This window comes from Mustelus asterias, chromosome 2 (assembly GCF_964213995.1).
Source record: "Mustelus asterias chromosome 2, sMusAst1.hap1.1, whole genome shotgun sequence".
Taxonomy (NCBI): Eukaryota; Metazoa; Chordata; class Chondrichthyes; order Carcharhiniformes; family Triakidae; genus Mustelus; species Mustelus asterias.
Window position 1 is genome coordinate 81,112,364 of NC_135802.1, and position 27,184 is coordinate 81,139,547.

At 42.8% G+C, this 27,184-nt stretch overlaps 1 protein-coding gene across 1 annotated transcript; it reads left to right on the top strand.

Moving 5' to 3' along the window:
- Window positions 1-27,013, top strand: sdhaf3 (succinate dehydrogenase complex assembly factor 3). The gene is made up of 2 exons (XM_078237952.1): window positions 1-410; window positions 26,698-27,013. Exons 1-2 carry the CDS (start codon window positions 246-248, stop codon window positions 26,899-26,901), a joined length of 369 nt encoding a protein of 122 aa, XP_078094078.1. The 5' UTR covers window positions 1-245; the 3' UTR covers window positions 26,902-27,013.
- The last annotated feature ends 171 nt before the right edge of the window (window positions 27,014-27,184 follow it).

Consider the following 27,184-nt stretch of genomic DNA (forward strand, 5'->3'; position numbering starts at 1 on the left):
ACAAGACCGCAAGTGATGCAAAATACATCCAGCAAAAGATGTCAATTGTCGACATATATTTCCTTTTCAATTAATTCCGAGGAATATACGGTGTCGCCGCAAAGATACGCATTCAGATAGGTACGCCACCCCGCGAAACATAAACAATTCACTGGGAGGAATATCGGTGCCGTACCTCTGTGTGGACAGTTGGGAGAGCAGGTACTTCCGGCGAGCTGGTGGCACACTGGTTGCCGGGGGGACGGATGGCCTCGCGCCGGCTGCGCGCGCTGTACAAACGGGTCCTGCTCGTGCACCGGCTGCTGCCGCCCGAGCTGCGCGCGCTGGGTGACCGTTATGTCCGGGAGGAATTCAGCAGGACCCGAGAGGCCGGAGTGCAGGAGGTCAATAGCTTCATGGCGGAGTGGGAGGTAAGGCCTCGGAGAGGGAGGGCCTAAATGATATGTGTGTGTGTTTTAAGTTTTAAAGTTTAATTTATTAGTGGCACAAAAAAAAATTGCCCCTTAGTATCCTGGGATGCGTAGGTTAGAGGGATTAGCGGGTAAAATATGTGGGGATAGGGCCTGGGTGGGATTGTGGTCGGTGCAGACTCGATGGGCCGAATGGCCTCCTTCTGCACTGTAGGGTTTCTATGATTTCTAAGTTGGCTTACATTAACACTGCAATGAAGTTACTGTGAAAAATCCCCTGGTCGCCACACTCCTGCGCCTGTTCGGGTACACTGAGGGAGAATTTAGCATGGCCAATGCGCACCTGATGTGGAGATGCCGGCGCTGGACTGGGGTGAACACAGTAAGAAGTCTCACAACACCAGGTTAAAAGTCCAACGGGTTTATTTGGTAACAAAAGCCACTAGCTTTCGGAGCGCTGCCCCTTCATCAGGTGATGCACACCTAACCAGCACGTCTTTCAGACTGTGGGAGGAAACTGGAGCACCCGGAGAAAACCCACGCAGACACGGGGAGAACTACCTTGAAGTTCATGTGATTCTTCAGCCAGGAAGGCAGTGTCATCTGCGAAATCCAGGTCTATTAACTGGTGACGTTGCCATTGGAGGCCAAAGTCTGCCCCCGTCATCACCTTCTTCGTGTTGAAATCAATGAAGAAAAGGAATGGGGAGAACATACAGCCTGTAATGATGTTCAAGGGGTCTGTGATGCCTGAAGGTGTTTCACCTACTTTGACTCCTGCTCCTCTTCTGTTAAAATATTCCTGCTGTCCTTACTCTTGATCAGCACCTTTGATTCTTGGACCAGTCGGTTCCCTAAAGATCCTGTACAGTGTTTTGGAGTCATTATTATTTGCCACTTCTAAAACCTACCTGCCTTCTAACTCTTAACCATCCCCATCTCCAGCAGCTCTTCATTGCTTTATCCATCTTCTCGACTTCTTGCTCAGTGTTCTTTTTCTGGTCCCTCTTGATTTTGAACAGCTTTCTTTCATCATTCAACTTCCACTTTGAGTCAGTGAATCCATCGCTCTTTGTTGGTTCCTCTCTGCTTGATGGCCACTATCCTTGATGTTACCAAACTCTGAATCTGTTGGAGAGGATCTGCTGGAAACTGCAATATGATCTTGGCCTTTCATTTTCTGTTGCGAATAGCCATTGTGACTTTGTGATTGTCACTGCCTTCAGCTGGATCTTGCCTAACACAAGATGGTAGTCTGATCCTACATCAGCATCTCAACAGGTGTGGAAAACTTGTGGGAATATCCATCATCTGCGTTAATGCATTTATATTCATTTGTAATCAGGGTGTTACTATCTGGAGACCTCCATGTCTTTTTGTGGTTTTCTTGGTGTTTGAAGAAGGTATTCCCAATGCTTTTGGAGGAGCCCAGAAGACACTTACTGTTTTTGTTGAGCATATGTTGACCCAGGGGGACCAATTGTACTATTAATTCCTTGTCGGTTGCCACTGAGTTTATTATTTGGATAATTGATCGGCACTGGGTCACGGGCGGCACGGTGACACAGCAGTTAGCACTGCTGCCTCACAGTGCCAGGGTCCCAGGTTCAATTCCGGCTTCTGGTCACTGTGTGGAGTTTGCACGTTCTCCCCGTGTCTGCGTGGGTTTCCTCCGGGTGCTCCTGTTTCCTCCCACAGTGGAAAGGTGTGTGAGTTAGATTGGCCATGCTAAATTGCCCCTTAGTGTCAGGGAGATTAGCAGCTTAAATGTGTGGGGTTACGGAATAGGGCCTGGGTGAGATTGTGGTCGGTGCAGACTTGATGGGCCAAATGCCCTCTTTCTGCACTGTAGGGATTCTATGATCAGTAGCTTGATATCATAGCTGGGTGTCTTGTCCCATATATCCTGCAATTGGTGATGTGATTTATCTTTCTCTTCCTCTGTATCTGACTCTGGTGTGTAAACCTATACGTCAAGGATTTTGGTGTACATTGTGTGGAATCTGGATACAATAGTTCACTGTTTTCTACCCAGCTAACATTTGTGTTGAGCATCTGTTGCATATGAAGCCAATTCCATGGATTGTGGTATTCTTGCCCAGAGTACAGGATTCTTGTGCCCTTACCACTGGGTTGTCCATGGCGTGGCCACCATATCTCACTAATGCCCAAGATGTCAAGTCAATAGGTTCTCCTCTCTCACAGCGCTGGGACATCTTCCCACTCTGGAAGAGATTTCCAAGTATCAATTCTGTTGATGGCTTTGGTGTTGAACATTGGGCTTATCAAGGATCGGACTTCTATCTGGTTTTCATTCAATCTCTTCATACATGCATCCTCGGATGTGCTGTCTTTTCTTTGTTGGGGTTTGCTGGGATGGCTACTTTCTGTAAAGGGATTGTTTTCTTTGACAAGGTAAGGGTGCTAGCCCCATGTCTTACCCTTTTTCGGTGGAGTTGTGATGAATGAAGTGATCAGATCATCAGACAAGGGGATATTTATTTCTGCTTAAATCTTATCTCAAACACTGAACTTGTTCAGTTGCCCCTCTGGTTCTCCGAGCAATTCTAATAGAAATTTTGGCTTTTTTAATGAATTACACTGTAAAATTGTCCAATATCAATTTATCAGTAGAAATGGCAGAGGTGCTCAATGAGTACTTTGCCTCGGTTTTCACAGAGGAGAAGGACCTGGGTGGATGTACTGTGGGCGTGCGGTGGACTGAAAGGATTGAGTATGTGGACTTTAAGAAAGAGGTTGTGCTGGAATCTTTGAATGGCATCAAGATAGATAAGTCGCCGGGTCCGGATGGGATGCATCCCAGGTTACTGTGGGAGGCGAGGGAAGAGATTGCAGAGCCTCTGACGATGATCTTTGCGTCGTCGATGGAGACGGGAGAGGTGCCGGAGGATTGCGGATGTGGTTCCTATTTTCAAGAAGGGGAATAGGGATAGTCCAGGTAATTACCGACCAGTGAGTCTAACCTCAGTGGTTGGTAAACTGATGGAGAAGATCCTGAGGGACAGGAAATATGAGCATTTAGAGAGGTTTAGTATGCTTAAGAATACTCAGCATGGCTTTGTCAATGGCAGATCGTGCCTTACGAGCCTGGTGGAGTTCTTTGAAAATGTGACTAAACACATTGACGAAGGGAAGGCGGTAGATGTGGTTTATATGGATTTTAGCAAGGCGTTTGATAAGGTCCCCCATGAAAGGCTTCTAGAAAAAGTGAGAGGGCATGGGATCCAAGGGCCTGCTGCCCGGTGGATCCAGAACTCTCTTGCCCAAAGGAGGCAGAGAGTGGGTATAGATGGGTCTTTTTCTAAATGGAGGTCGGTCACCAGTGGTGTGCCCCAGGGATCTGTTCTGGGACCCTTGCTGTTTGTCATTTTCATAAATGACCTGGATGAGGAAGTGGAGGGATGGGTTGGTAAGTTTGCCGACGACACGAAGGTTGGTGGGGTTGTGGATAGTCTGGAGGGATGTCAGAAGTTACAGAGGGACATAGATAGGATGCAAGACTGGGCGGACAAGTGGCAGATGGACTTCAACCCAGATAAATGCGTCGTGGTCCATTTTGGCAGGTCAAATGGGGATGAAGGAGTACAATATAAAAGGAAAGACTCTTAGTACTGTAGAGGATCAGAAGGACCTTGGGGTCCGGGTCCATAGGACTCTAAAATCGGCCCCGCAGGTGGAGGAGGTGGTTAAGGAGGCGTATGGTGTGCTGGCCTTTATCAGTCGAGGGATTGAGTTTAGGAGTCCGGGGATAATGATGCAGCTATATAAGACCCTCGTCGGACCCCACTTGGAGTACTGTGCTCAGTTCTGGTCGCCTCACTATAGGAAGGATGTGGAAAAGATTGAAAGGGTGCAGAGGAGATTTACAAGGATGTTGCCTGGATTGAGTGGCATGCCTTATGAGGATAGGCTGAGGGAGCTCGGTCTTTTCTCCTTGGAGAGACGAAGGATGAGAGGAGACCTAATAGAGGTGTATAAGATGTTGAGAGGCATAGATCGGGTGGACTCCCAGAGGCTTTTTCCCAGGGTGGAAATGTCTGCTACGAGAGGACACAGGTTTAAGGTGCTGCGGGGTAGGTACAGGGGAGATGTTAGGGGTAAGTTTTTCACACAGAGGGTGGTGGGCGAGTGGAATCGGCTGCCTTCAGTGGTGGTGGAGGCGAACTCAATAGGGTCTTTTAAGAGACCCCTGGATGAGTACATGGAGCTTAATAGGATGGAGGGTTATAGGTAGCTCTAGAAGGTAGGGATGTGTTTGGCACAACTTGTGGGCCGAAGGGCCTGTTTGTGCTGTAGTTTTTCTATGTTCTATGTTCTATCAGAGCTTTTGATAGACAATGGAGGCAATTGTTATGTGGGGAAGTGGAGTTGAGATCAAAATCAGATCAGCCATGATCTTATCAAATGCAGAGCAGGCTTGAAGGGCCAAATGGCGTGCTCCTAAATCCTATGTTCCTAATGATTAAAACAGATCTTTGAAAATTATTGCATGCGTGTCACATGTAGTAATTATGTTTTCTACGGGAATAACAAAATAGATCATCAGTAAAATTACTTCATCACCTCCAACACAAAATACGGCAGATGCTAGAAATTTGAAACATAACCAGAAAATACTGGAAGTGCTCAATAGGTTCAGGTTTATCCATGGAGGGCAAATCAGTTTACATTTAAGGTTGATAAACCTGCATCAGAATATTTTGTGTTCTAAGGATCCTATGACAATTGTAAACAAAATTAGGCAAGATACAAATAATTCAATTTTTAAAGAGACTCCCAAACAACTCTGGTATTATCTACCATTGTTCTTCACTAAATTTCTACAACTTCAATATAGCTTTTATTCGGTATTATGTGCTAACATGAAAATTCAGTAGATGGCAGTGTAAGCCCTCAAATAAATACAAACGCATCTGTCACCTGTACTCTGGAGCCTGATCATTAACTCTTTTTTATGAGAATAAAAACAAGAGTAAACATTATTAAACAATTATCTCATGTCCTGTCTTCCTGCTTCCTGATCTTGCTCCAGAATATCTGTTCAGTCACAAGAAACAAAATGAGTTTGTCCCATCCACAACATCATTGTGGAGGATTGTATCCTGGCTTTCGCTACCAATTAATTCCCACATGGAGGCACCCTGCTCCTAATTAAAACATCATCACCTGGCCATACTCCTCATAACCTGCCTCTCCCTTTGTTGACACTGTGGCCCTTTATCACTTGTCTTCTCCCACTCCTCTGGTACTTTCTCCACTTTTGAGCCCTGACTGTTGTTCCATCCCTTTCTACATCTCGGCTGTTCCTTCGGTTAGGGCTACCATCTTTGCTATCTTAAGTCCCAAGCCTTAGATTACAGGATGATGTAGATGGGCAGAATAGTGGCAAATGGAATTCAACCTTGAAAAGTGTAAGGTGATGCATTTTGAGAGAACTAACAATGCAGTGACATACACATGGACAGTAGGAAGCTAGGCAGTACAGAGGACCAGAGAGACCTTTGGGTGTAGGTCCAAAGATTCCTGAAGGCAGCAGGACAGGTAGTTAAGAAGATATATAGGATACTTGGCTTTATTAGCCGAGGCATAGAATGTAAGAGCAGGAAGGTTATGATGGAGCTGTATAAAATGCTCATTAAGCCACAGCTAGAGTACTGTGTGCAGATCTGATTGCCAAACTATAGGAAGGATGTGATTGCACTAGAAAGAGTGCAAAGGAGATTCACCAGGATGTTGCCTGGGCTGGAGCATTTCAGTTATGAAGAGAGGATGGCTTGGTTGGGGTTGTTTTCCTTAGAACAGAGGTTGCTGGAGGGGGGGACTTGATTGTCCCTCATAATTTTATACACCTCATAGTGTAGAGTAGATAGGAAGAAATGTTTTCCCCTTAGTAGAGGGATCAATAACCAGGGGGCATAAATTTAAGATGAGGGGCAGAAGATTCAGAGGACATTTGAGGAAATACTTTTTCACCCAGAGGGTGGTGGGAATCTGGAATTTGCTTCCTGAAAGTGTGGTAGAGTTGGGAACCCTCATAATATTTCAGAAGAATTTAGATGATCACTTGAAATGTCATAGCATACACGGCTATAGATCAAGTGCTGGAAAATGGGATTAGAATAGGTAGGTGTTTGATGGCCAGCACAGACACAGAGGGCCTCTTTTTGTGCTGTAAAATTCAATGACTCTAGGAGTGTATACTTGAGTAATCTGGCGGAAGAATGGTTTAACTGTCCATCATTAGATCAGGTCGATCACATCAAGTATTTTTAAATTTATTTTGTGGGATGTGGACATCACTAACTAAGCATTTATTGCCCACTGTTATCAGGTCTTACTTTCCTTTGCCAAAACTGTTTACTCTGAGGTCATCCTGAAGATTGAGGATATTCCTTTGTTTTCTTTACTTCACTACCATGACTCCTTAAATCTCTCTCCCTGTCCCCACCGCTCTCATGTTAACAGCAGGTGCAAAAAGCATGTGGATAACTTTGTCACTAAGATTGAGACCATTCAGCTGTCCTTTCTGCTTCCCCTTTCACCTTATCGCCCAAGCCACTCCTTCCCCAAGCCACCTCTGTGATAGTCTTGAATCCTCATCTTTTCCTGGTTTCTCTCCTATGTCTCGTTCTCTATGTGAGCTCATTTTATCTGGAAGACCGACTTGCTCTGACCACATACCAGTTAAATACACAGCTTTCCTCTGTGGCCCTCTGAAGTCTCTGTTCCTTTGATCTTTATTCCATCATTCCCTTCCCTTTGCCATACCATTCAGCCTGCTGTGACTCAGGCTCCAGACATCCCTCTTTATACCTCTAAGCCTTTCCATATTCCAATCCGCCTTAAAACCTACCTCCTTGAAAAAGGCTTTTGTCATCGAATGTAATTTCAAATTTTGCTTGATAATTCTTTTCTGATAAAATTTCTGCTTATGCCATTATTTAGTATCAAAGGGGCTACATTTTTAGTTTTAATCAAAAATTAGATTTATATAATCTAGATTCATTGGCAATTTAACACCTAAAATAGTTTATCTAGTCAGTTATCTGATAAGTATTTGTGTGACTGGTTGTGCATAAATTGGCATCTTGTTAGCCTACTCCAATTTAAAAAGGGGAACAATTTAGTTTCCTGCTATCTTGATGACTGTAATATTTTGCTGTCTTCTATTTGTTAGTTTACTCGCCTGTCTAATCATATTTGAATGATTAGGGCTGTTCAGATAAATACTTGGCTCAAATCCTACAACAAAATATAAGCAGTATTTTTTGCCACGCAGGATATCCAAGCTATGATCTGTGAACCAAATACAATACTTAGGCTTTGGCCTCTGTGCAACTCAGTCCTATTTGTGTTTGTATGTATTGTTTCCATTTATGAATTGAATCTCAAGGGTGTGGAGATTTGGAAAAAGCTATATTTTATTCTGTTGCCTTATGATAGTTAAATCTAAACCAGAATGCCACCATCGACCTATCTGAAACCCGAAATATGGTCTAGTTAATAGTTAATTTACCCTAGTTAATGGGAACATTGATTTAAACTCAATACTTGCAAAACGTGCACATTCTTGTAATATTGATTTTTAGATATATAAATATAGCACTGCGAATAATCAAAAGAAGTGCTGATTGCAATCATGGTAGCGACCATTTAGCACTTGGAAAGATATGGGCTAATCAGGGATGTCAATTTGGATTTGTAATAGGTAGATAATGTTTTATTAATAGAATTAAATTACTTAAGGTAAATACTGAATGGATACACAAAGAATCAAAAAGCACGAGAGTTGTAACATTCAAGCTCATATATTTAACATAAGAAGCAGGAGGTTTAGAGGGGTTTGAAGGCAAACGTTTTCACAGTGTGGTGCGAGTCTGGAACTCACTGCCTGAAAAGGTGGTGGAGGCAGCGACCCTTATAAATATTTAAAAAGTATTTAGATGTGCACTTGTGATGCCAAGGCATACAAGGCTATGGGCCAAGTGCTGGAGAATAGTTAGGTGGTTTGTCTTTGACCGGGCATATGTGATGGGCCTTTTTCTATGCTGTATCTTCTATGATATTAAAGGTGGGATGCCAAGAGGACAGGATTGGCTGGAAAATGGAGAGCAGAGTGTCGAAGTAAATAGATATTTTTCAGATTGACAAGATGTAACCAGTTGCTGATGCCAACTGAATCATAGAATTAGAGTGCAAAAGGTGGCCATTTGGCCTGTCGAGTCTGCACCAACTTTCTGATGGATACCTTACCCAGGTCCTTTCCCCACCCCATCCCTACAAGCTCACAACCTCACACATCCACCACGGCCATCCAACCAACCTACACATCTTGGGACACCTAAGGACAACCTAGCACGGCAAATCCTCCCAACCTGCACATATTTGATCTGTGGGAGCAACCAGAGAAAACCATGTAGACGTGGGGAGGATGTGCAAACTCCACACAGTCAGCAAAGTTGGAATGGAACCCAGGTCCCTGACGCTGTGCGATAGCAGTGCTATCCACTCTGCCACCTGCAACCAACCCTGATAAAGAATGCAGTGGACTACCTGAGAATACATTGGAGATGGGCAGCAAATTTATTTATTAGTGTCACAAATAGGCTTACATTAACACAGTAATGGAGTTATTGTGAAAATCCTCTAGTCGCCCCACTCCGGTCCCTGTTCGGATACACTGAGGGAGAATTAGCATGGCCAATGCACCTGACCTCACATCTTTCGGACTGTGGGAGGAAACCGGAGCACTCGGAGGAAACCCACGCAGACATGGGGAGAACGTGCAGACTCCGGCCAGACAGTGACCCAAGCCATGAACTGAAAGGCAGCAGTGCTAACCACTGTGCTATCATGCCACCCCAAATGCTGGTCTAGCCAGTCATCCACATTCTGTGAATGAAATAAAAAACATACAGGATAGAGGAATGGCAAACGTGGCAAATGCAGTACACAAAAATAAATTTGAAGTGATTGTGTTAGATTTGGAAAAAGAACTGTTACTACGTTTACTTAGAGAAGGCAGGTTTGACAAATATATTGAAATGATTAAAGAGTTCTATGAACATACGCCTTAGGAGTTGGAATAAGACATTCAACCCCTTGAGCCTGCACCACCACTCAACAAGATCATGGAAGGTGTATCCCCCTGCTTGTTTCTTCAGCTACTTCTCCCCAGTTGTACAATGATAGAGAAAAAATTTGGGAATCATATATGGAAATATTGGACTTTAAAAGGACCCGAGTTGTATATTTTTTTAAGTGGATAATTTTAAATGACATTGAAGATGGCTAATGATTGCACCATTGGCCACTGACTGGAATGGCTGCAGGGGATCTCTACTGAACAATGGAGCACTTTTGCAGTGGGTCCAGACAATTCAAGGTACTTGTAAAAACATTAAGTCTGAATACCATCTCTGGAAGACAAAGGGACATAATGATTATAGAATCATAGAATCCTGAAGCACAGAAGGAGGCCATTCAGCCCATTGAGTCTGCACTGACCACAATCCTAGCCAGGCCAAATCCCCATAACCCCATGCATCTACCCTAGCTAGTCCCTCAGACACTAATGGGCAATTTAGCATAGCCAATCAACCTAACCCGCACGTCTTTGTGTTGTGGGAGGAAACCGGAGGAAACCCACACAGACGCAGGGACCATGTGTAAACTCCACACAGACAGTGACCCAAGCCGGAACCACTGTGCCACCATGCCACATCTTGCATCAAGGCCCCTAGTTATAATGACCTAGCCAGATGAGTACACGCCCCTCGAAATAAATAAACATTTGGGGGTTAAAAGCTACGTTGCCTGCCAAGCAACATTTCGAGGCATTCAACAATGCTTTTGATCCTCTCTCTCTCAGCTGGTTGCTGTGTGTGCTGAGAAACAGCAACCAGAAGCTACTATATACACTAGAGGCAATACAGTGACTGGGAAAAGGAATTGAAATCTCTCAATTGGACTACAAGGTACCTGAACCACAGAATCAGCCATTCATCAGCAGAAGCCAACTTTACTGAAAATCGGTATTGGCCGCGCCTCGTCAGCATCTACTCCTCATAACTCAAGGACATCTGTATAGCTTTTTATTTATATTTGTTTCTTATTTGTATGAATGTAAATACACGTGTGTTACCATTTCTTCTTTTTTCAGTAGTAATAAACTTCTGTCTTAGCTCAAAACCTGGTTGAATTAGCAACTTTGTTAAACATAACTTTTAGGCATGGAGAAGGTACCCAAGGGGAAGGGAACTTAAATTCAACCTTTGTTGCTACCAGCAGAGGGTGGGTTGAATAATGACTCTGAGTCAGTCATCAGTCCTCACCTGCATCAATAATGTTTGGAGACTTTCACCTGGGGCTGCTTGAAACACCAGGAAGGCATGTCTCGCTGAAAGTGGTCATGTCAATTTGGAATTTTGATAGATCATGTGATACATTTGCAGCTCTTTCTGGATAGTCACTTGCAAATCCATAAATGTTCTAACAATCCACGTTGCAAAATTTAAAGTTTTTTTTTCTTTGACCACAAAGGTGGTGATTCCACAAGATATGATTTCCCAGCCAGGAGAAAGTGGGATAGCCTATTGTTAAGTGCCTTTTCTAGCTGCCTACCTATTTGCAGTGAGGGAAGGATACTCTGAAGAGGACTGCTCAGTAGCAGATGCTACTACTCAAAGACACTTTGTACCAACATGGATATCAAAACGCTTTCATGCATTTGTTGCCTGTGTGCAGATTCTTGACTAGGGACTCTCAGGTTCACAGCCCTGTTCACATCACCAATCATCCATTGCCGCAGGACTTGGCAAATGGACCCTGGTAAAGGGACTGCAAATGGCTTTGTCAACATGCGGACCTTGGGGGACCGTCATTGTCCATACAATTTTGATACCTTGGTTAAATTTCAGTAACCTGTTCAACTACAATGGCCCAAACCTTGCCACAGTAGCCTTTTTCCACCTTTGCAGCCAGTGGAATGCACAGCCTTTCTTTGCCTGTTCTTCCCTTGACATTTATAGCCCCACTTTGTCTGGCACATCCCTCCCCCCCCCCCCCCCCCCCCCCCCCCACAACTTTGCCATCATGGATAACTCTAGTGGAGCAAGGAGCTCCCAACAGCATCACTCAAGGGATTGTCTCAGTGCAAAAAACCTTCCATCCTGCAATCCATATATCACCTGAGGCTTGTGCTGAATTCTTGCATATTACAATTTTATTTTGAAACATAGGCACCGAGCTTTTGTACCATGCAGAGATTGACATTCCTGACAGAATTATTTCACGGCGGCACAGTGGTTAGTACTGCTGCCTCACAGCTCCAGGGACCTGGGTTTGATTCCCGGCTTAGGTCACTATCCGTGTGGAGTTTGTACATTCTTCCCATATCTGTGTAGGTTTCCTCCAGGTGCTCCGATTTCCTGCCACACTCAAAGATGTGTGGGTTAGGTTGATTGGCCATGTTAAATTGCCCCTTAGTGTCCCGAGATGCGTAGGTTAGAGGGATTAGTGGGGTAAATGTGTGGGGTTACGAGGATAGGGCCTGGGTGGGATTGTTGGTGAAACTCGATGGGCTGAATGGCCTCCTTCTGTACTGTAGGGATTCTACGATTGTATGATTCCATGAAAATATAGCTCTAATTGTGCTTGTAGTTCCACCATTTTCCATAGGATGGCACTAAGGACTTGGATATCTCAATGCTATTGAATAGTCACAGCACAGAAGGAGGCCATTATTACCGAATTGTGTTTGCTTTAGACATATTTTATTAAAAATGTAAACATGCTACAAGGAAGAACTGTTCCTTTTTTTTATACTATACAAGTCCATACCTGAAATAAAAGGTTGAATACCTTTCTTTTAAGATTTGTAGAAATTAGAAAGCAAAGATGTCTTTGCATTTTTCAGGAATTGTATAAAGGTGATGCCTTAAATTATGACAACAAAGCTTAAGTTGTCTGTGACAAGCACAAGATAATTACAAATGAAGAAGGCTATTTGATCAATCTTAGTACATCTTTTTTATTCATTCATGGGACATGGGCATCGCTGGCTGACCAGCATTTGTTGCGATCCCTAGTTGCCCTTGAGAATCTATCCAGAGAAAATCTACTTCCTATTGTATCTAATTGTTTCTTCAATGGTTCCAAGATTTTTTTGTCTGCACTATATAACTCTGAATAAAGAATATCTTTCGGTCTTGGTTATCTTTTAGTACATGTAATTTGAATATATGTGCCTTTTGCACTACTTTCTCAATCTCATCTGAAATAACATTCTGGATTAGTTTTGTATATCCTTTACAATCTTGTACTACATGTACAGTTAAACACCCAGCTCTACTTGCCACTACTATTCTCGACTCCTTCATTGCTTCTGATTTGTCACGCCGATTTTCCAACATCTGATAAGGTATGAGCAGAAATATCTTCCAATGTAATATTGGGAAAACAGAAGTCATTGTCTTTATTCCCTGTCACAATCTCGGCTCCCTAACCTCAAACTTCATTCCTTTCCAGAGCCTCTATTTAAAACAGAACCAAACCGCTTTGCAACTTTGTCATCTTATCTGACCCTGAGCTGAATTTCGAACCCCATATCCTCTTCTTCACCAAGGTGGCCTACTTCTCTCTCATAATATTGCCCAACTCTGCCCATGCTTGAGATTACTGCTGAAGCCCTCCTTGTGATTTTGTCATCTTTAGACTTGACTATTCCAGGATTCCAGGGCTTTCTTTGCAAAGTGGGTGCCCAGCTTGAGCTCATCCAAAAACCTGCTGTCTATATATTAGCTTGCTTCGATTTTAAAACTCTCATCTTTGATTTGTTTCTCTATGACCTCAGATACACAGACTGATTTGTACTTAGTTTGCTAATTTCAACTGAACAGTAGAAAGGCCAGAAAAACAACTGGCATTTAAATGGCACTTGTATCTAGACATCCAAGATGCTTCACAGAAGGATAGTCAAACAAAATTTGACACACAGCCACATAAGGAGATATTAGGACAAGTGACCTAAAGCTTCATCAAATAGGTATTAAGGAGCACCATAAAGGTGGAGCGATGGTAAGGCTTAGAGAAAAAATTCTAGAGCTGACTGCCATTATTGGGTAAGGGATTGGGGAGGTGAGGGAGGGACAAATTACATCCCCCATGCCTAATTGACATTCACCCTCGGCCCAAAACGGCATGCATTCCTGGGCAGTATGTTACAAGAGGAACAGATTTGACTATGTAACACTGTAATAACCCCACAGTTGAACAGGAACCCCCACAGCTTCAAGAACAATCCATGGATAACAACTGTCACCAATGAAATGCAACCCAGTGTGAATAATTACCTTCTAGAGCCAAGAGAGAAAAATGAAATCAGTAAAACAGAAAAATATAAATATTACAATAAGCTAAAATTTATGGAGATTTGTAGTATGGCAATGTTTATGTCATTTTCTATTTGATTTTTGTCCCATTACTCCATTCCATTTTATTTAAAATTAATAACAGTACCACACGTTTTGTGAAATGGCAAACTTTGCTTTGCACTGGTGATTCCCCAGAATACAAACTCTTAACATTTGTATTGTCTTCAGATGCAACTTCTGTCAGTAAAAGCAGAATTATTAAATGGAAAGTGGGCAGCAGGGATACATAATACTTTGTCTATAAAAGATATTGGGTGGCTTGGTAACATTCATGCCACACAAATGCCAGGCAATAACCAAACCCAACAAAAGATAAATTAACCATTATCCCTTGACAGCAGCACTGGTATGGTTGAATTTCCTACCAGCAAGATACCGGGGATCACCATTGGCCTGAAACTAAACTGGACCAGTCATATAAATACTGATACTACAAGAGCAGATCAGAGATAAGGAACAATGTCGCAAGCACCTTAGCACATGACTTTCTGCAAGCCTGCCCATAAGGTACAAATTAGGATTGTTGTGGAAGACTTTCCAATTGCTGAGATGTGAACAGCAGCAACACAGTGCAAGAAGCTTGACACCGTCCAGGACAAAGCAACTTGCTTGATTGGCACCCTAACCACCTGAAACAGTCACTACCTCCACCATCGGTGAACCATGCTGCTGTGTTTGTACCAAGATGCACTGCAGCAACTCACCAAGGCTGGTTCAACAAACCTTCTAAACCATGACCCCTAGAACCCAGAAGAACAAGGACATGCGAAGAATGGGAAACCCATCCCAAGTTACACGTATTGGAAATATATCACCATTCGTCCTCTGTCAAAATCTTGGAGCACCACCCCTGCCCCCACCTCCCCAAACAGCACTGTAGATATAAGTATACCACATACAGACTGCAGCAGCTTGAGAAGGTAGTACATTACCATCTACACAAGCTCAATTAAGAATGGCGAAGAAATGCCTGCAAAGGTGATATTAGGACAGGTGACCAAAAACTTGGTCAAGGAAGTAGGTTTTAAGGAGCATCTTAAAATGAGAAGCGGTAAAGAAGTTTAAGGTGAGAATTCCAGATCATAAGGCCTAGATATTGAAAGTATAGTTGCGAATGGTGAAGATGTGAAAACTGGGGATTTGCAAGAAGCCATAGAGGAAAGGATTGCGGAGTCAATCCTGCTTAGGAGTGAAAGTAATAGGGCAATTGTTATGGGGGATTTTAACTTGACTAATATTGACTGGAATTGTTATAGCTCTAGCTCGTTAGAGGGGTCAGTTTTTGTTCAAAGCGTGCAGGAAGGTTTTTTGACTCAGTATGTAGACAGGCCAACTAGAGGTGAGGCTATATTGGATCTGGTGCTGGGAAATGAGCCAGACCAGGTGCTAGACTTGGAAGTTGGTGTGCATTTTGGTGATAGTGACCACAATTCGGTTACGTTCACCTTAGTGATGGAAAGGGATAGGCATGAACCTCGGGCCAGTGGTTTTAGCTGGGGGAAGGGTAATTATGAGGCTATTAGGAGAGAATTAGGAAACATAGGTTGGACTAGGAGATTACAGGGACTGGGAACGTCCGACATGTGGAGTTTTTTCAAGGAGCAGCTACTGCGAGTCTGTGATAGGTATGTCCCTGTCAGGCAAGGAGGAATTGGTAGGGCTAGGGAGCCGTGGTGCACCAAAAAAGTTTCTTTGTTGGTTAAAAAGAAAAAGGAGGCTTATGTTCGGATGAGACGTGAGCACTCGGGTAGTGCACTAGAAAGCTTTAGATTGGCTAAGAGGGAGTTGAAGAGCGAGCTTAGAAGGGCTAAAAGGGGACATGAGAAGACTTTGGCGGATAGGGTTAAAGAGAATCCTAAGGCGTTCTATAGGTATGTCAAGAACAGAAGGTTGGTTAGGGCAAGTTTAGGGCCAGTTATAGATGGCAGAGGGAAGTTATGTGTGGAACCGGAGGAGATTGGTGAAGCATTGAACCAATATTTCTCTTCGGTGTTCACGCAAGGGGACATGAATATAGCTGAGGAGGACACTGGGTTGCAAGGGAGTAGAATAGACAGTATTACAGTTGATAAGGAGGATGTGCAGGATATTCTGGAGGGTCTGAAAATAGATAAATCCCCTGGTCCGGATGGGATTTATCCAAGGATTCTCTGGGAGGCAAGAGAAGTGATTGCAGAGCCTCTGGCTCTGATCTTCAGGTCGTCGTTGGCCTCTGGTATAGTACCAGAAGATTGGAGGTTAGCGAATGTTGTCCCATTGTTTAAGAAGGGGAACAGAGACTTCCCCGGGAATTATAGACCGGTGAGTCTCACTTCTGTTGTCGGCAAGATGTTGGAAAAAATTATAAGGGATAGGATTTATAGTTATTTGGAGAGTAATGAATTGATAGGTGATAGTCAGCATGGTTTTGTGGCAGGTAGGTCGTGCCTTACTAACCTTATTGAGTTTTTTGAGAAAGTGACCAAGGAGGTGGATGGGGGCAAGGCAGTGGACGTGGTATATATGGATTTTAGTAAGGCGTTTGATAAGGTTCACCATGGTAGGCTTCTGCAGAAAATGCAGATGTATGGGATTGGGGGTGATCTAGGAAATTGGATCAGGAATTGGCTAGCGGATAGGAAACAGAGGGTGGTGGTTGATAGTAAATATTCATCATGGAGTGCGGTTACAAGTGGTGTACCTCAGGGATCTGTTTTGGGGCCACTGCTGTTTGTAATATTTATTAATGATCTGGATGAGGGTATAGTTGGGTGGATTAGCAAATTTGCTGATGACACCAAAGTCGGTGGTGTGGTAGACAGTGAGGAAGGGTGTCGTAGTTTGCAGGAAGACTTAGACAGGTTGCAAAGTTGGGCCGAGAGGTGGCGGATGGAGTTTAATGCGGAGAAGTGTGAGGTAATTCACTTTGGTAGGAATAACAGATGTGTTGAGTATAGGGCTAACGGGAGGACTTTGAATAGTGTGGAGGAGCAGAGGGATCTAGGTGTATGTGTGCATAGATCCCTGAAAGTTGGGAATCAAGTAGATAAGGTTGTTAAGAAGGCATATGGTGTCTTGGCGTTTATTGGTAGGGGGATTGAATTTAGGAGTCGTAGCGTTATGTTGCAACTGTACACAACTCTGGTGCGGCCGCACTTGGAGTACTGTGTGCAGTTCTGGTCCCCACATTACAGGAAGGATGTGGAGGCTTTGGAGAGGGTGCAGAGGAGGTTTACCAGGATGTTGCCTGGTATGGAGGGGAGATCCTATGAGGAGAGGCTGAGGGATTTGGGATTGTTTTCGCTGGAAAGGCGGCGGCTAAGAGGGGATCTTATTGAAACATATAAGATGATTAGAGGTTTAGATAGGGTGGATAGTGATAGCCTTTTTCCTCTGATGGAGAAATCCAGCACGAGGGGGCATGGCTTTAAATTGAGGGGGGGTAGTTATAGAACCGATGTCAGGGGTAGGTTCTTTACCCAGAGGGTGGTGAGGGATTGGAATGCCCTGCCAGCATCAGTAGTAAATGCGCCTAGTTTGGGGGCGTTTAAGAGATCCGTAGATAGGTTCATGGACGAAAAGAAATTGGTTTAGGTTGGAGGGTCACAGTTTTTTTTTTTTATCTGGTCGGTGCAACATCGTGGGCCGAAGGGCCTGTTCTGCGCTGTAATGTTCTATGTTCTATGTTCTATACTAAGAGAATGCATAAGATGTGAGAGTAATATCGAGCTGGAGAAAGTCACAGAGATAAATAGATACATTAGCGAAAGGTCAAACTCAACAAGCAGACACCAATTTAAGATGAATGGCAAAAGAATCCAAGATAACATGGGGGAAAAACATTTTTACACAGTGAGTCATTAGGATCTGAGATGTATTGGCTAGGAGTGTAGTGGAAATCATGACTTTCAAAAAGGAATTGTATAAGAACCTGAAGAGAGAAAATTACAGGGTTATGAGGAAAAAGGCATTGGGGATGGTGAGGCGATGGAGAGAGACTAGCTGAGCTGCACTTGCAGCGAGCTGGCATGGAAAAAAAATGGGATGATAGGTTCTATGAAGTGCCTCAATATCAAACTTTATTTGATAATTGCTCCTTTGAGGCAGTTTTGGAATATATTACTCTGTTAAAGATTATTTTAAATACAAGTTGGTAGTACTGTTGGATATCTCCAGAACACCTGTCAAGCTCTGCCTTTCCAGACTGAAAATTCAGGTTTCTGAAAGCATGCCACTGATTCAGATCCCCGAGATGGGGGGAGAAACCTTGCAGTTTCTCTCTGCACTGTGTTGGAATAGCTCTTATTTCTAATTTGTTATCAGATTAATTTAGTCTGATAAAGCTCCTTTCAAGATTTGGGATCGGACCTGAATATAATAATCAGGGTATGTTTGACCTGAAAACTAATAGTGTTTGCTCATTACTCACTCTGACCCTATATATTGTTTTAGTTATGTAAATCAATATTGGTCTTGTTGATAGCTAATCTGTACTGGTTAGCCAAATTTAGCATTGAGCCAACCAAGACTCCTAAATCTCTCTCAACTTGATCCTTAGCGATTTCAGCACCACAAAGAGAATGCACTTTCAATTTTTTTGCTTTCTATTTCTATATTGTTTATTCTTCAGTTGTTCTTCCCACTCAATATCATATCTAACTCATTGAAATATTGCCAGATATTAGTTTGGCAACTTCTGTAACTTGAACAAGTTCAAAATACACAAGGTGAATTTGTCCTGAAACCAACCAATGTAAAATCAAAGATGGAAGTGAAAAATTCAAGAAAGGTCACCTTGTACGTATTAGCTTACATTATGGCTGAACAATTGCCACAGTGGTTAGTACTGTTACCTCATAGCACCAGGGACCCAGGTTCAATTCCAGCCTCAGATTACTGTCTGTGTGGAGTCTGCACGTTCTCCCTACATCTGCGTGGGTTTCCTCCAGGTGCTCCGGTTTCCTCCCACACTCCAAAGATATGCATGTTGGGTGGATTGAACATGGCAAAGTTGCCTATTAGTGTTAGGGGGATTAGCAGGGTAAATACGGGAGGTTATGGGGATCAGGCCTGGGTGGGATTGTTGTTGGTGCAGACTCAATGGGCCAAATGGCCTCCTTCTGCACTGTAGGGATTCTGTGGATCTATTGTTCAATTCATGACTCCCATGCTGCAGGTCAAAGCTATTGGACCAATGAAAATGGGATATATTTGAACTCAGTATGGAGGTCAAATGGCCCTGTTGGATTAAGGTTTTCCTCCTATGAGCCCCTCATAGGTTCTCCCTTTCGCCTGCTGGCAAATCGGAGCACTACTTCAGCATTCAAGTCCTGCTTGCCATTTCAAAGGTCCACAACGTCTTCCTGACTCTGTGAATTTGGGAAAGGTATCAAGTTCCAACATTTGGAAGTGAGCTTACTTTTTATGCAAATAGAGTTGGGTATTTCCCCTCAAAGAATAAATTACTTGCATTTTTATATATACATATGACACTCCCTTCACATCCCCTGGATGTACCAAAGTACCTTCAGTGAATTAGTTTTGTAGGCATATATGGTAGTCAATCCGTATATATCACTAATCCACAAACTACAATTTAGATAAATGACCAGTTAATCCTTTTCTGTTGGTGCTGGTTTAAAAGAGAATCTGGGCCCGAACACCAGATAAAAATGCAGGTCATCAAATAGTGCCATTGGATTTTTTATATCCATCTGAATGAGCAGACACACAGCTCAAGGTCTCATCGAAATGATGACACCGATAACAATGCAGTTCAGTGCTCTAGTACTGCACTGATGTGTCGTTTTAGATTATGAGTTCAAGTTTGGATTGGTGAGTCAGATACTGCCAGTGAGCCAGGCTAAATTGTCTTCTGCTTTTCACTTTCGTTACTCTGTTACTATGCTTTAACACCAATATTGCGGATATAGTGCTGTGTTCACATGCAGCAAAATGAGATCTAAGCATGCAATGTGGCAAATGGGTATACACATCATCTTTATTATCATTACAAATGAGAGGAATGCTGCCCATACATATAGTGGTAAAGACAGAAAAAGGCATTTAGAGCAAATAACTAATATAGGAATTAGTCTCTTTGCATGTTCAAATAGCTTCCTTGCAAAATCAGTTTGCCCTGAACATCAGGGGGATTTAGTTGACATGTAGTTTAATGAGTGGTACTTGAAAGGGGTCACCACTCCTATTGTCTCCCTTTCTCCAGGGCAGGTTTTGAAAACTGATAGGTTGAGTTCTTACATTTCTACATTCAATACTACAGGGCTATCCAATTGGGCCTACCATTGGAACTGGGAGAGGAAGGAGTGGATGAGTCAGAATATTAGGGGCTTGAAGCATACCAGGTCATTGGAGCCGTGGCCTACGGGACTGGGTGCACATTGGGGTAATAATCTTGAGAAATGCTGCAAGAAGTACTAAACACGATTTTCAGCACTTAGCATGCCTGTCAGCAGCCCCTACCTTAGATCAGCTGTTGGGTGACCCCTAAGCTTACTATTGAGTTTAAATCACAGTGCTAGTGATGTTATCAGGTCACAACTTTTTAATGCTAATTATACATTCACTTACTTGTTGTACGAGCCTAGTCAATGGACTGTGGCAGGAGTGGAGCAAACAATGCATGATCCCACTATTTTAGCCCTGTCCTGTCTGAAGGGTGGAGGAAGATTTAGAGTTGAGATTAGTGTGTGAAGGAAAGGCAATTGGTCCTTTCTGGGAGTCATTCCCTATTGTACTAAATATTTGAAGCTTTGGAAGTCCTTAAAGGGAGTTATGCCAGATTTTGCTGGTCTGAGTTCCTTCAAAGGTGTAAAGGGAGGAACTTTCTAGGCAAGCATGTAAAGTCCCAACACATTCGCTTTCCTGACATGGCTCCTTGGTTTTTCCCTGGAATCCACCACTGGGTGAAACTCCACCAAGCCAGCTCTCCAGCCTGGACATTCAAAGGCTTGGGTATTGTTGGTTGGAGTGCTTGCCTAAAATTGATATTTTGGTTGTATTGTATAGCTTTTGATTGGCCTCTGAAATCTCTTGACTAATTATGACTGCTTGTTCTGTCAGTACCAGTGTGACTACTATATCTAATCCACAAATCAATCTGCAATTGCATTTTGGCAGTGGGAATCCATCTGGAACTATTGCTTCCATTTTTAAAATTAAGAAACTCTTGATCTGTTTGAACTATAGCCAATATTTCTGTTTGTAGGCATGCACAAGTGACATTAGTTGATCATACTCAATTTAAACAGAAAACTCAATTCCATCTGTAGATTAAATCCTGTCACACTCAGAACCATAGATAATCCAGTTCAACTCCAGAATCTATAAATCGAGAATTGGAAAATTTATAATTTTAATGGTGCTGGATGATGCATTATTATATTCTCAAATTAGGTTACTATAATAACTAGCAGCATGTTATGAATGCTTGACTATAAATTAATCTGATGTCATGTCTGCAAACCATTCACTGACAATTTAATCCACTGTCATTGATTTGACATTGCAATGGCATTCTTTCTTGTTTCTTATGTTTTTTGTCATGTAAAGTCATCTAGGGAAGAGAAATTACTGCTATTTGGCAGTATTCTGACTTTTGGATAACAGTATTTTGCTCTTTTAATTTTTTTCCCTGACCTCCACTTCCCCTCGGCTACAACTGCCTGCAATGCTGCCAAAGGAGAGAATCTCAAAGTCTTATAAATCCTCTACCAATAATGAGGCTGGGAGAAGGTTCACAGGAGCCACCATTTATCCCAGCAGAAGGGCATGCTCTGCTATTGCCCATTTGGTGGAGCTGTAGGGTTTGGCAGAGAAGGAGTGGAGGAACAATAGGGAGACCAGCAATCCCATCAGCAAAGGCAGTCTCCGGGTGCACAGCGATGCAGCAAAGGACAATGAGGCACAACTCGCAGCATTGGGTGTTCCAAACAAGGATCAGTTTCCTTGATAGATCTGAGCAACAATGTTGCTAATAAACAAAGAAATAACTGATGCATGTAAAAATGGTACAGCAATTATCATGGGGGATTTTAATCTACATATCAAATGGTCAAACCAGGTCGGGCAAGGCAGCCTTGAGGAGGAGTTCATAGAATGTATCCGCGATAGCTTCCTTGAACAGTATGTAATGGAACTGACAAGGGATCGTGCTATCCTAGATCTGGTCCTGTGTAATGAGACGGGAATAATTAATGATCTTGCAGTTAAGGATCCTCTTGGAAGAAGCGATCATAGTATGGTTGAATTTAAAATACAGATGGAGCGTGAGAAGGTAAAATCCAATACCAGTGTCTTGTGCTTAAACAAAGGAGACTATAAAGGGATGAGGGAGGAGTTGGCTAAGGTAGACTGGGAGCAAAAACTTTATGGTGGGTCAATTGAGGAACAGTGGAGGACTTTCAAAGCGATCTTTCACAGTGCTCAGAAAAAGTATATACCAGTGATAAGGAAGGACTGTAGAAAAAGAGATAATCAGCCATGGATATCTAAGGAAATAAAGGAGGGTATCAAATTGAAAGAAAATGCATACAAAGTGGCAAAGATTAGTGGGAACCTAGAGGATTGGGAAATCTTTAAAGGTTAGCGGAAAGCCACGAAAAAAGCTATAAAGAAAGGTAAGATGGATTATAAGAGTAAACTAGCTCAGAATATAAAAACAGATAGCAAAGGTTTTAAAAATATATAAAACAAAAAAGAGTGGCGAAAGTAAACATTGGTCCTTTAGAGGATGAGAAGGGGGCGTAATAACTGGAAATGAGAAAATGGCTGAGGCATTGAACAGGTATTTTGTGTCGGTCTTCACAGTGGAAGACAAATAAAATGCCAAAAATTGATTTCAGGAAGGCTATGTATGGCAGGTGAGAACCTAAAAACTATCATTATCACGAAAGAGGTAGTGTTGGGCAAGTTAATGGGGCTAAAGGTAGAAAAGTCTCCTGGTCCTGATGGAATGGCATCCCAGGGTACTAAAAGAGATGGTGGGAGAAATAGCAAATGCACTAATGGTATGGACTCTGGGGTGGCTCCCGCAGATTGGAAAACAGTAAATGTGACGCCACTGTTTAAAAAAGGAGGTAGACAAAAGGCAGGTAACTATAGGCCGGTTAGCTTAACTTCTGTAGTAGGGAAAATGCTTGAATCTATCAAGGAAGAAATAGCGAGACATCTGGATATAAATTGTCCCATTGGTAAGACGCAGCATGGGTTCATAAAGGGCAGGTCATGTTTGAGTAATTTGGTGGAATCCTTTGAGAACATTGGACAATGGGAAACCTGTGGATGTGATGTATCTGGATTTCCAGAAGGCATTTGACAAGGTGCCGCACCAAAGACTGCTACATAAGATAAAGGTGCACAGTCTTACATTATTGGCATGGATAGAGGATTGGTTAACTCACAGAATAAGAAGTCTCACAACACCAGGTTAAAACTTTAACCTGGTGTTGTGAGACTTCTTACTGTGTTCACCCCAGTCCAACGCCGGCATCTCCACATCATAACTAACAGAAAGCATGGAGTGGGGGTAAATGGGTGTTTTTCTGGTTGGCGATCAGTGACTAGTGGTGTGCCTCAGGGATCAGGGTTGGGACCGCAATTGTTTACGATTTACATGGATGATTTGGAGTTGGGGACCAAATGTAGTGTGTCAAAATTTGCAGATGACACTAAGATGGGTGGAAGAGCAAAGTGTGCAGAGGACGCTGAAAGTCTGCAAAGGGATATAGATAATCTAAGTGAGTGGGCGAGGGTCGGGCAGATGGAGTACAATGTTGGTAAATGTGAGGTCATCCATTTTGGTAGGAATAACAGCAAAATGGATTATTATTTAAATGGTAAAAAATTGCAGCATGCTGCTGTGCAGAGGGACTTGGTGTCCTTGTGCAGGAATCTCAAGGAGTTGGTTTGCAGGTGCAACAGGTAATTAAGAAGGCAAATGGAATTTAACAATCTCATTAGTGACAGACAGCATGGTTTTGTAAGAGGGAGGTCGTGCCTTACAAATTTGGTGGAGTTTTTTGAGGAAGTGACAAAAACGGTTGATGAAGGAAGGGCCGTGGATGTCGTCTATATGGATTTCAGTAAGGCATTTGACAAAGTCCCACATGGCAGGTTGGTTAAGAAGGTTAAGGCTCATGGGATACAAGGAGAAGTGGCTAGATGGGTGGAGAACTGGCTTGGCCATAGGAGACAGAGGGTAGTGGTCGAAGGGTCTTTTTCCGGCTGGGGGTCTGTGACCAGTGGTGTTCCGCAGGGCTCTGTACTGGGACCTCTGCTATTTGTGATATATATAAATGATTTGGAAGAAGGTGTAACTGGTGTAATCAGCAAGTTTGCAGATGACACGAAGATGGCTGGAATTGCGGATAGCGAAGAGCATTGTCGGGCAATACAGCAGGATATAGATAGGCTGGAAAATTGGGCGGAGAGGTGGCAGATGGAGTTTAATCCGGATAAATGCGAAGTGATGCATTTTGGAAGAAATAATGTAGGGAGGAGTTATACAATAAATGGCAGAGTCATCAGGAGTATAGAAACACAGAGGGACCTAGGTGTGCAAGTCCACAAATCCTTGAAGGTGGCAAAACAGGTGGAGAAGGTGGTGAAGAAGGCATATGGTATGCTTGCCTTTATAGGACGGGGTATAGAGTATAAAAGCTGGAGTCTGATGATGCAGCTGTATAGAACGCTGGTTAGGCCACATTTGGAGTACTGCGTCCAGTTCTGGTCGCCGCACTACCAGAAGGACGTGGAGGCATTGGAGAGAGTGCAGAGAAGGTTTACCAGGATGTTGCCTGGTATGGAGGGTCTTAGCTATGAGGAGAGATTGGGTAGACTGGGGTTGTTCTCCTTGGAAAGACGGAGAATGAGGGGAGATCTAATAGAGGTATACAAGATTATGAAGGGTATAGATAGGGTGAACAGTGGGAAGCTTTTTCCCAGGTCGGAGGTGACGATCACGAGGGGTCACGGGCTCAAGCTGAGAGGGGCGAAGTATAACTCGGACATCAGAGGGACGTTTTTTACACAGAGGGTGGTGGGAGCCTGGAATGCGCTGCCAAGTAGGGTGGTGGAGGCAGGCACGCTGACATCGTTTAAGACTTACCTGGATAGTCACATGAGCAGCCTGGGAATGGAGGGATACAAACGATTGGTCTAGTTGGACCAAGGAGCGGCACAGGCTTGGAGGGCCGAAGGGCCTGTTTCCTGTGCTGTACTGTTCTTTGTTCTTTATTGCTAGAGGGATGGAGTTTAAAAACAGTGAGATTATGTTGCAGCTGTATAAGGTGCTGGTGAGGCCACACCTGGAGTACTGTGTACAGTTTTGGTCTCCTCACTTGAGAAAGGATATACTGGCACTGGCGGGGGTGCAGAGGAGATTCAATAGATTGATTCCGGAGTTGAGAGAGTTGGCTTATGAGGAGAGACTGAGTAGACTGGGGCTATACTCATTGGAAGTATAGGGGAAGTATAGAAGAATGAGGGGAGATCTTCTAGAAACATAACTCAATCAAGTTAGTGAGACATGACCTCCCCTTCACAAAACCATGTTGCCTCTCGCTAATACGTCCACTTATTTCCAAGTGGGAGTAAATCCTATCTCGAAGAATCCTGTCCAATAATTTCCCTACCACTGATCTAAGCCTCACCGGCCTGTAATTACCTGGATTATTCTTGCTACCCTTCTTAAACAAAGGAACAACATTGGCTATTCTCCAATCCTCTGGGACCTCCCCTGTAGCCAGTGAGGATACAAAGATTTCTCTCGAGCAATTTTCTCCCTTGCCTCTCTCAGTATTTTGGGATATATCCCATCAGGCTCTGGGGACTTGTCCACTTTAATGTTTCTCAAGAACCCCAATACCACCACCTTTTTGATCTCAACATGACTCAGACTATCTACACACCCTTTCCCAGATTCATCATCCACCAAGTCCTTCTCTTTGGTGAATACTGACTCAAAGTACTCATTTAATACCTTGCTCATTTCCTCTGGCTCCATGCATAGATTCCCTCCCCTGTCCTTGAGTGGTCCAACCCTCTCCCTGGCTACCTTCTTGCTCTTTATATATGTAAAAAAAAGCCTTGGGATTTTCCTTAATCCTGCTGGCCAATGATTTTTCGTGACCCCTGTTAGCCCTCCTTTCTTTCTACTTTCTTTGTATTCCACACTTGCTTCATGTGTTCCCAGCCTCCTAGCCTTGACAAATGCTTTCTTTTTTTCTTTGATTGGGTTAAAAAAAATTTGTTTTTCCAAGGTTCCCAAAACTTGCCATACTTATCCTTCATCCTTACAGGAATAAAGAATTCCTGAACTTCTACTCTTCATTGAATTAATTCTGTCCATCAGCAAAGTTAAATCATTTTTGTTCAGATTTGTATCAATGTGATAGTAATTTAAATTTAGCTACGAAAAGCTTTTTATTCAGAAATATCATTTAATATAACATTTCTTTACAGCAGTTAGAAAAATCACTTATTAGCTGATGTAGTTTTATTTACTATAAAATGTAAAATTGAAAATACAACTTAGACCGAGAGTTCATACATGTAGTATGAACAAGGTACTTGCTGCCAATATCCAAATAAAATAAAATATTAATAGTAGATATCCTTCATAAAAGTTAATAAATGCAGTCATTTACAGGAAGCTACGTTAACTTCTTTATGGAGAAACCAGTTTCTAATGGATTTGTGTGGCTCTTGATAAGTGTGGTTGGTGTCTTCAATCTCAGTCTGTTTCAAAAAGTATCTTTGCTAACATGTATAATGAGCATTCTCCATTTTAAGCTACAGACCTCTAATGTGCACTCTATTTTGTCTTTGCTCAGGCATATGCAGATCTCCTACAGGCACAAGCTACACAGAGTGTGATGTATCCAACGCAGAATGCCCACTTTGGAGCTGATCTGACGGCAAATAAACTAAATAATTTTAGTGAAGAACAGATTGGACAGTTATATGAGTTGATGCAGGAAGCCACAAAACCTAATTTCCAATTCAGTAATCAAGATGATCCTCATTACAAGAAATAATTTAGTGACTACCAACAATAACTTGTACTTAACATTGGGAAGTTGTACCTGTTGTTCCTGCTATGTATTTTGTCTCTTTAGAAATAATAAAGTCTGAAAATTTGAAGTGTAATTTTCCTATATGTGGCAATATTTAATGATGAGCCCATTTGCTTTTACCATGATAAACTGGACAGAAATTGATTTGCACAATGTTTAATAAATGTGCTTCATAATAATGAATTCCTCAATATTGAACCAGTTTTTCTGTACAACTGTATCAAGATTATAGGCCTAATTTTAT

Bases quoted from the DNA above. Each gene is read 5' to 3' on its own strand.
- sdhaf3 (XM_078237952.1), top strand. From the start codon at position 246: ATGGCCTCGCGCCGGCTGCGCGCGCTGTACAAACGGGTCCTGCTCGTG. The intron at 411-26,697 runs GTAAGGCCTCGG...GTCTTTGCTCAG, and splicing joins GCTTCATGGCGGAGTGGGAG to GCATATGCAGATCTCCTACA.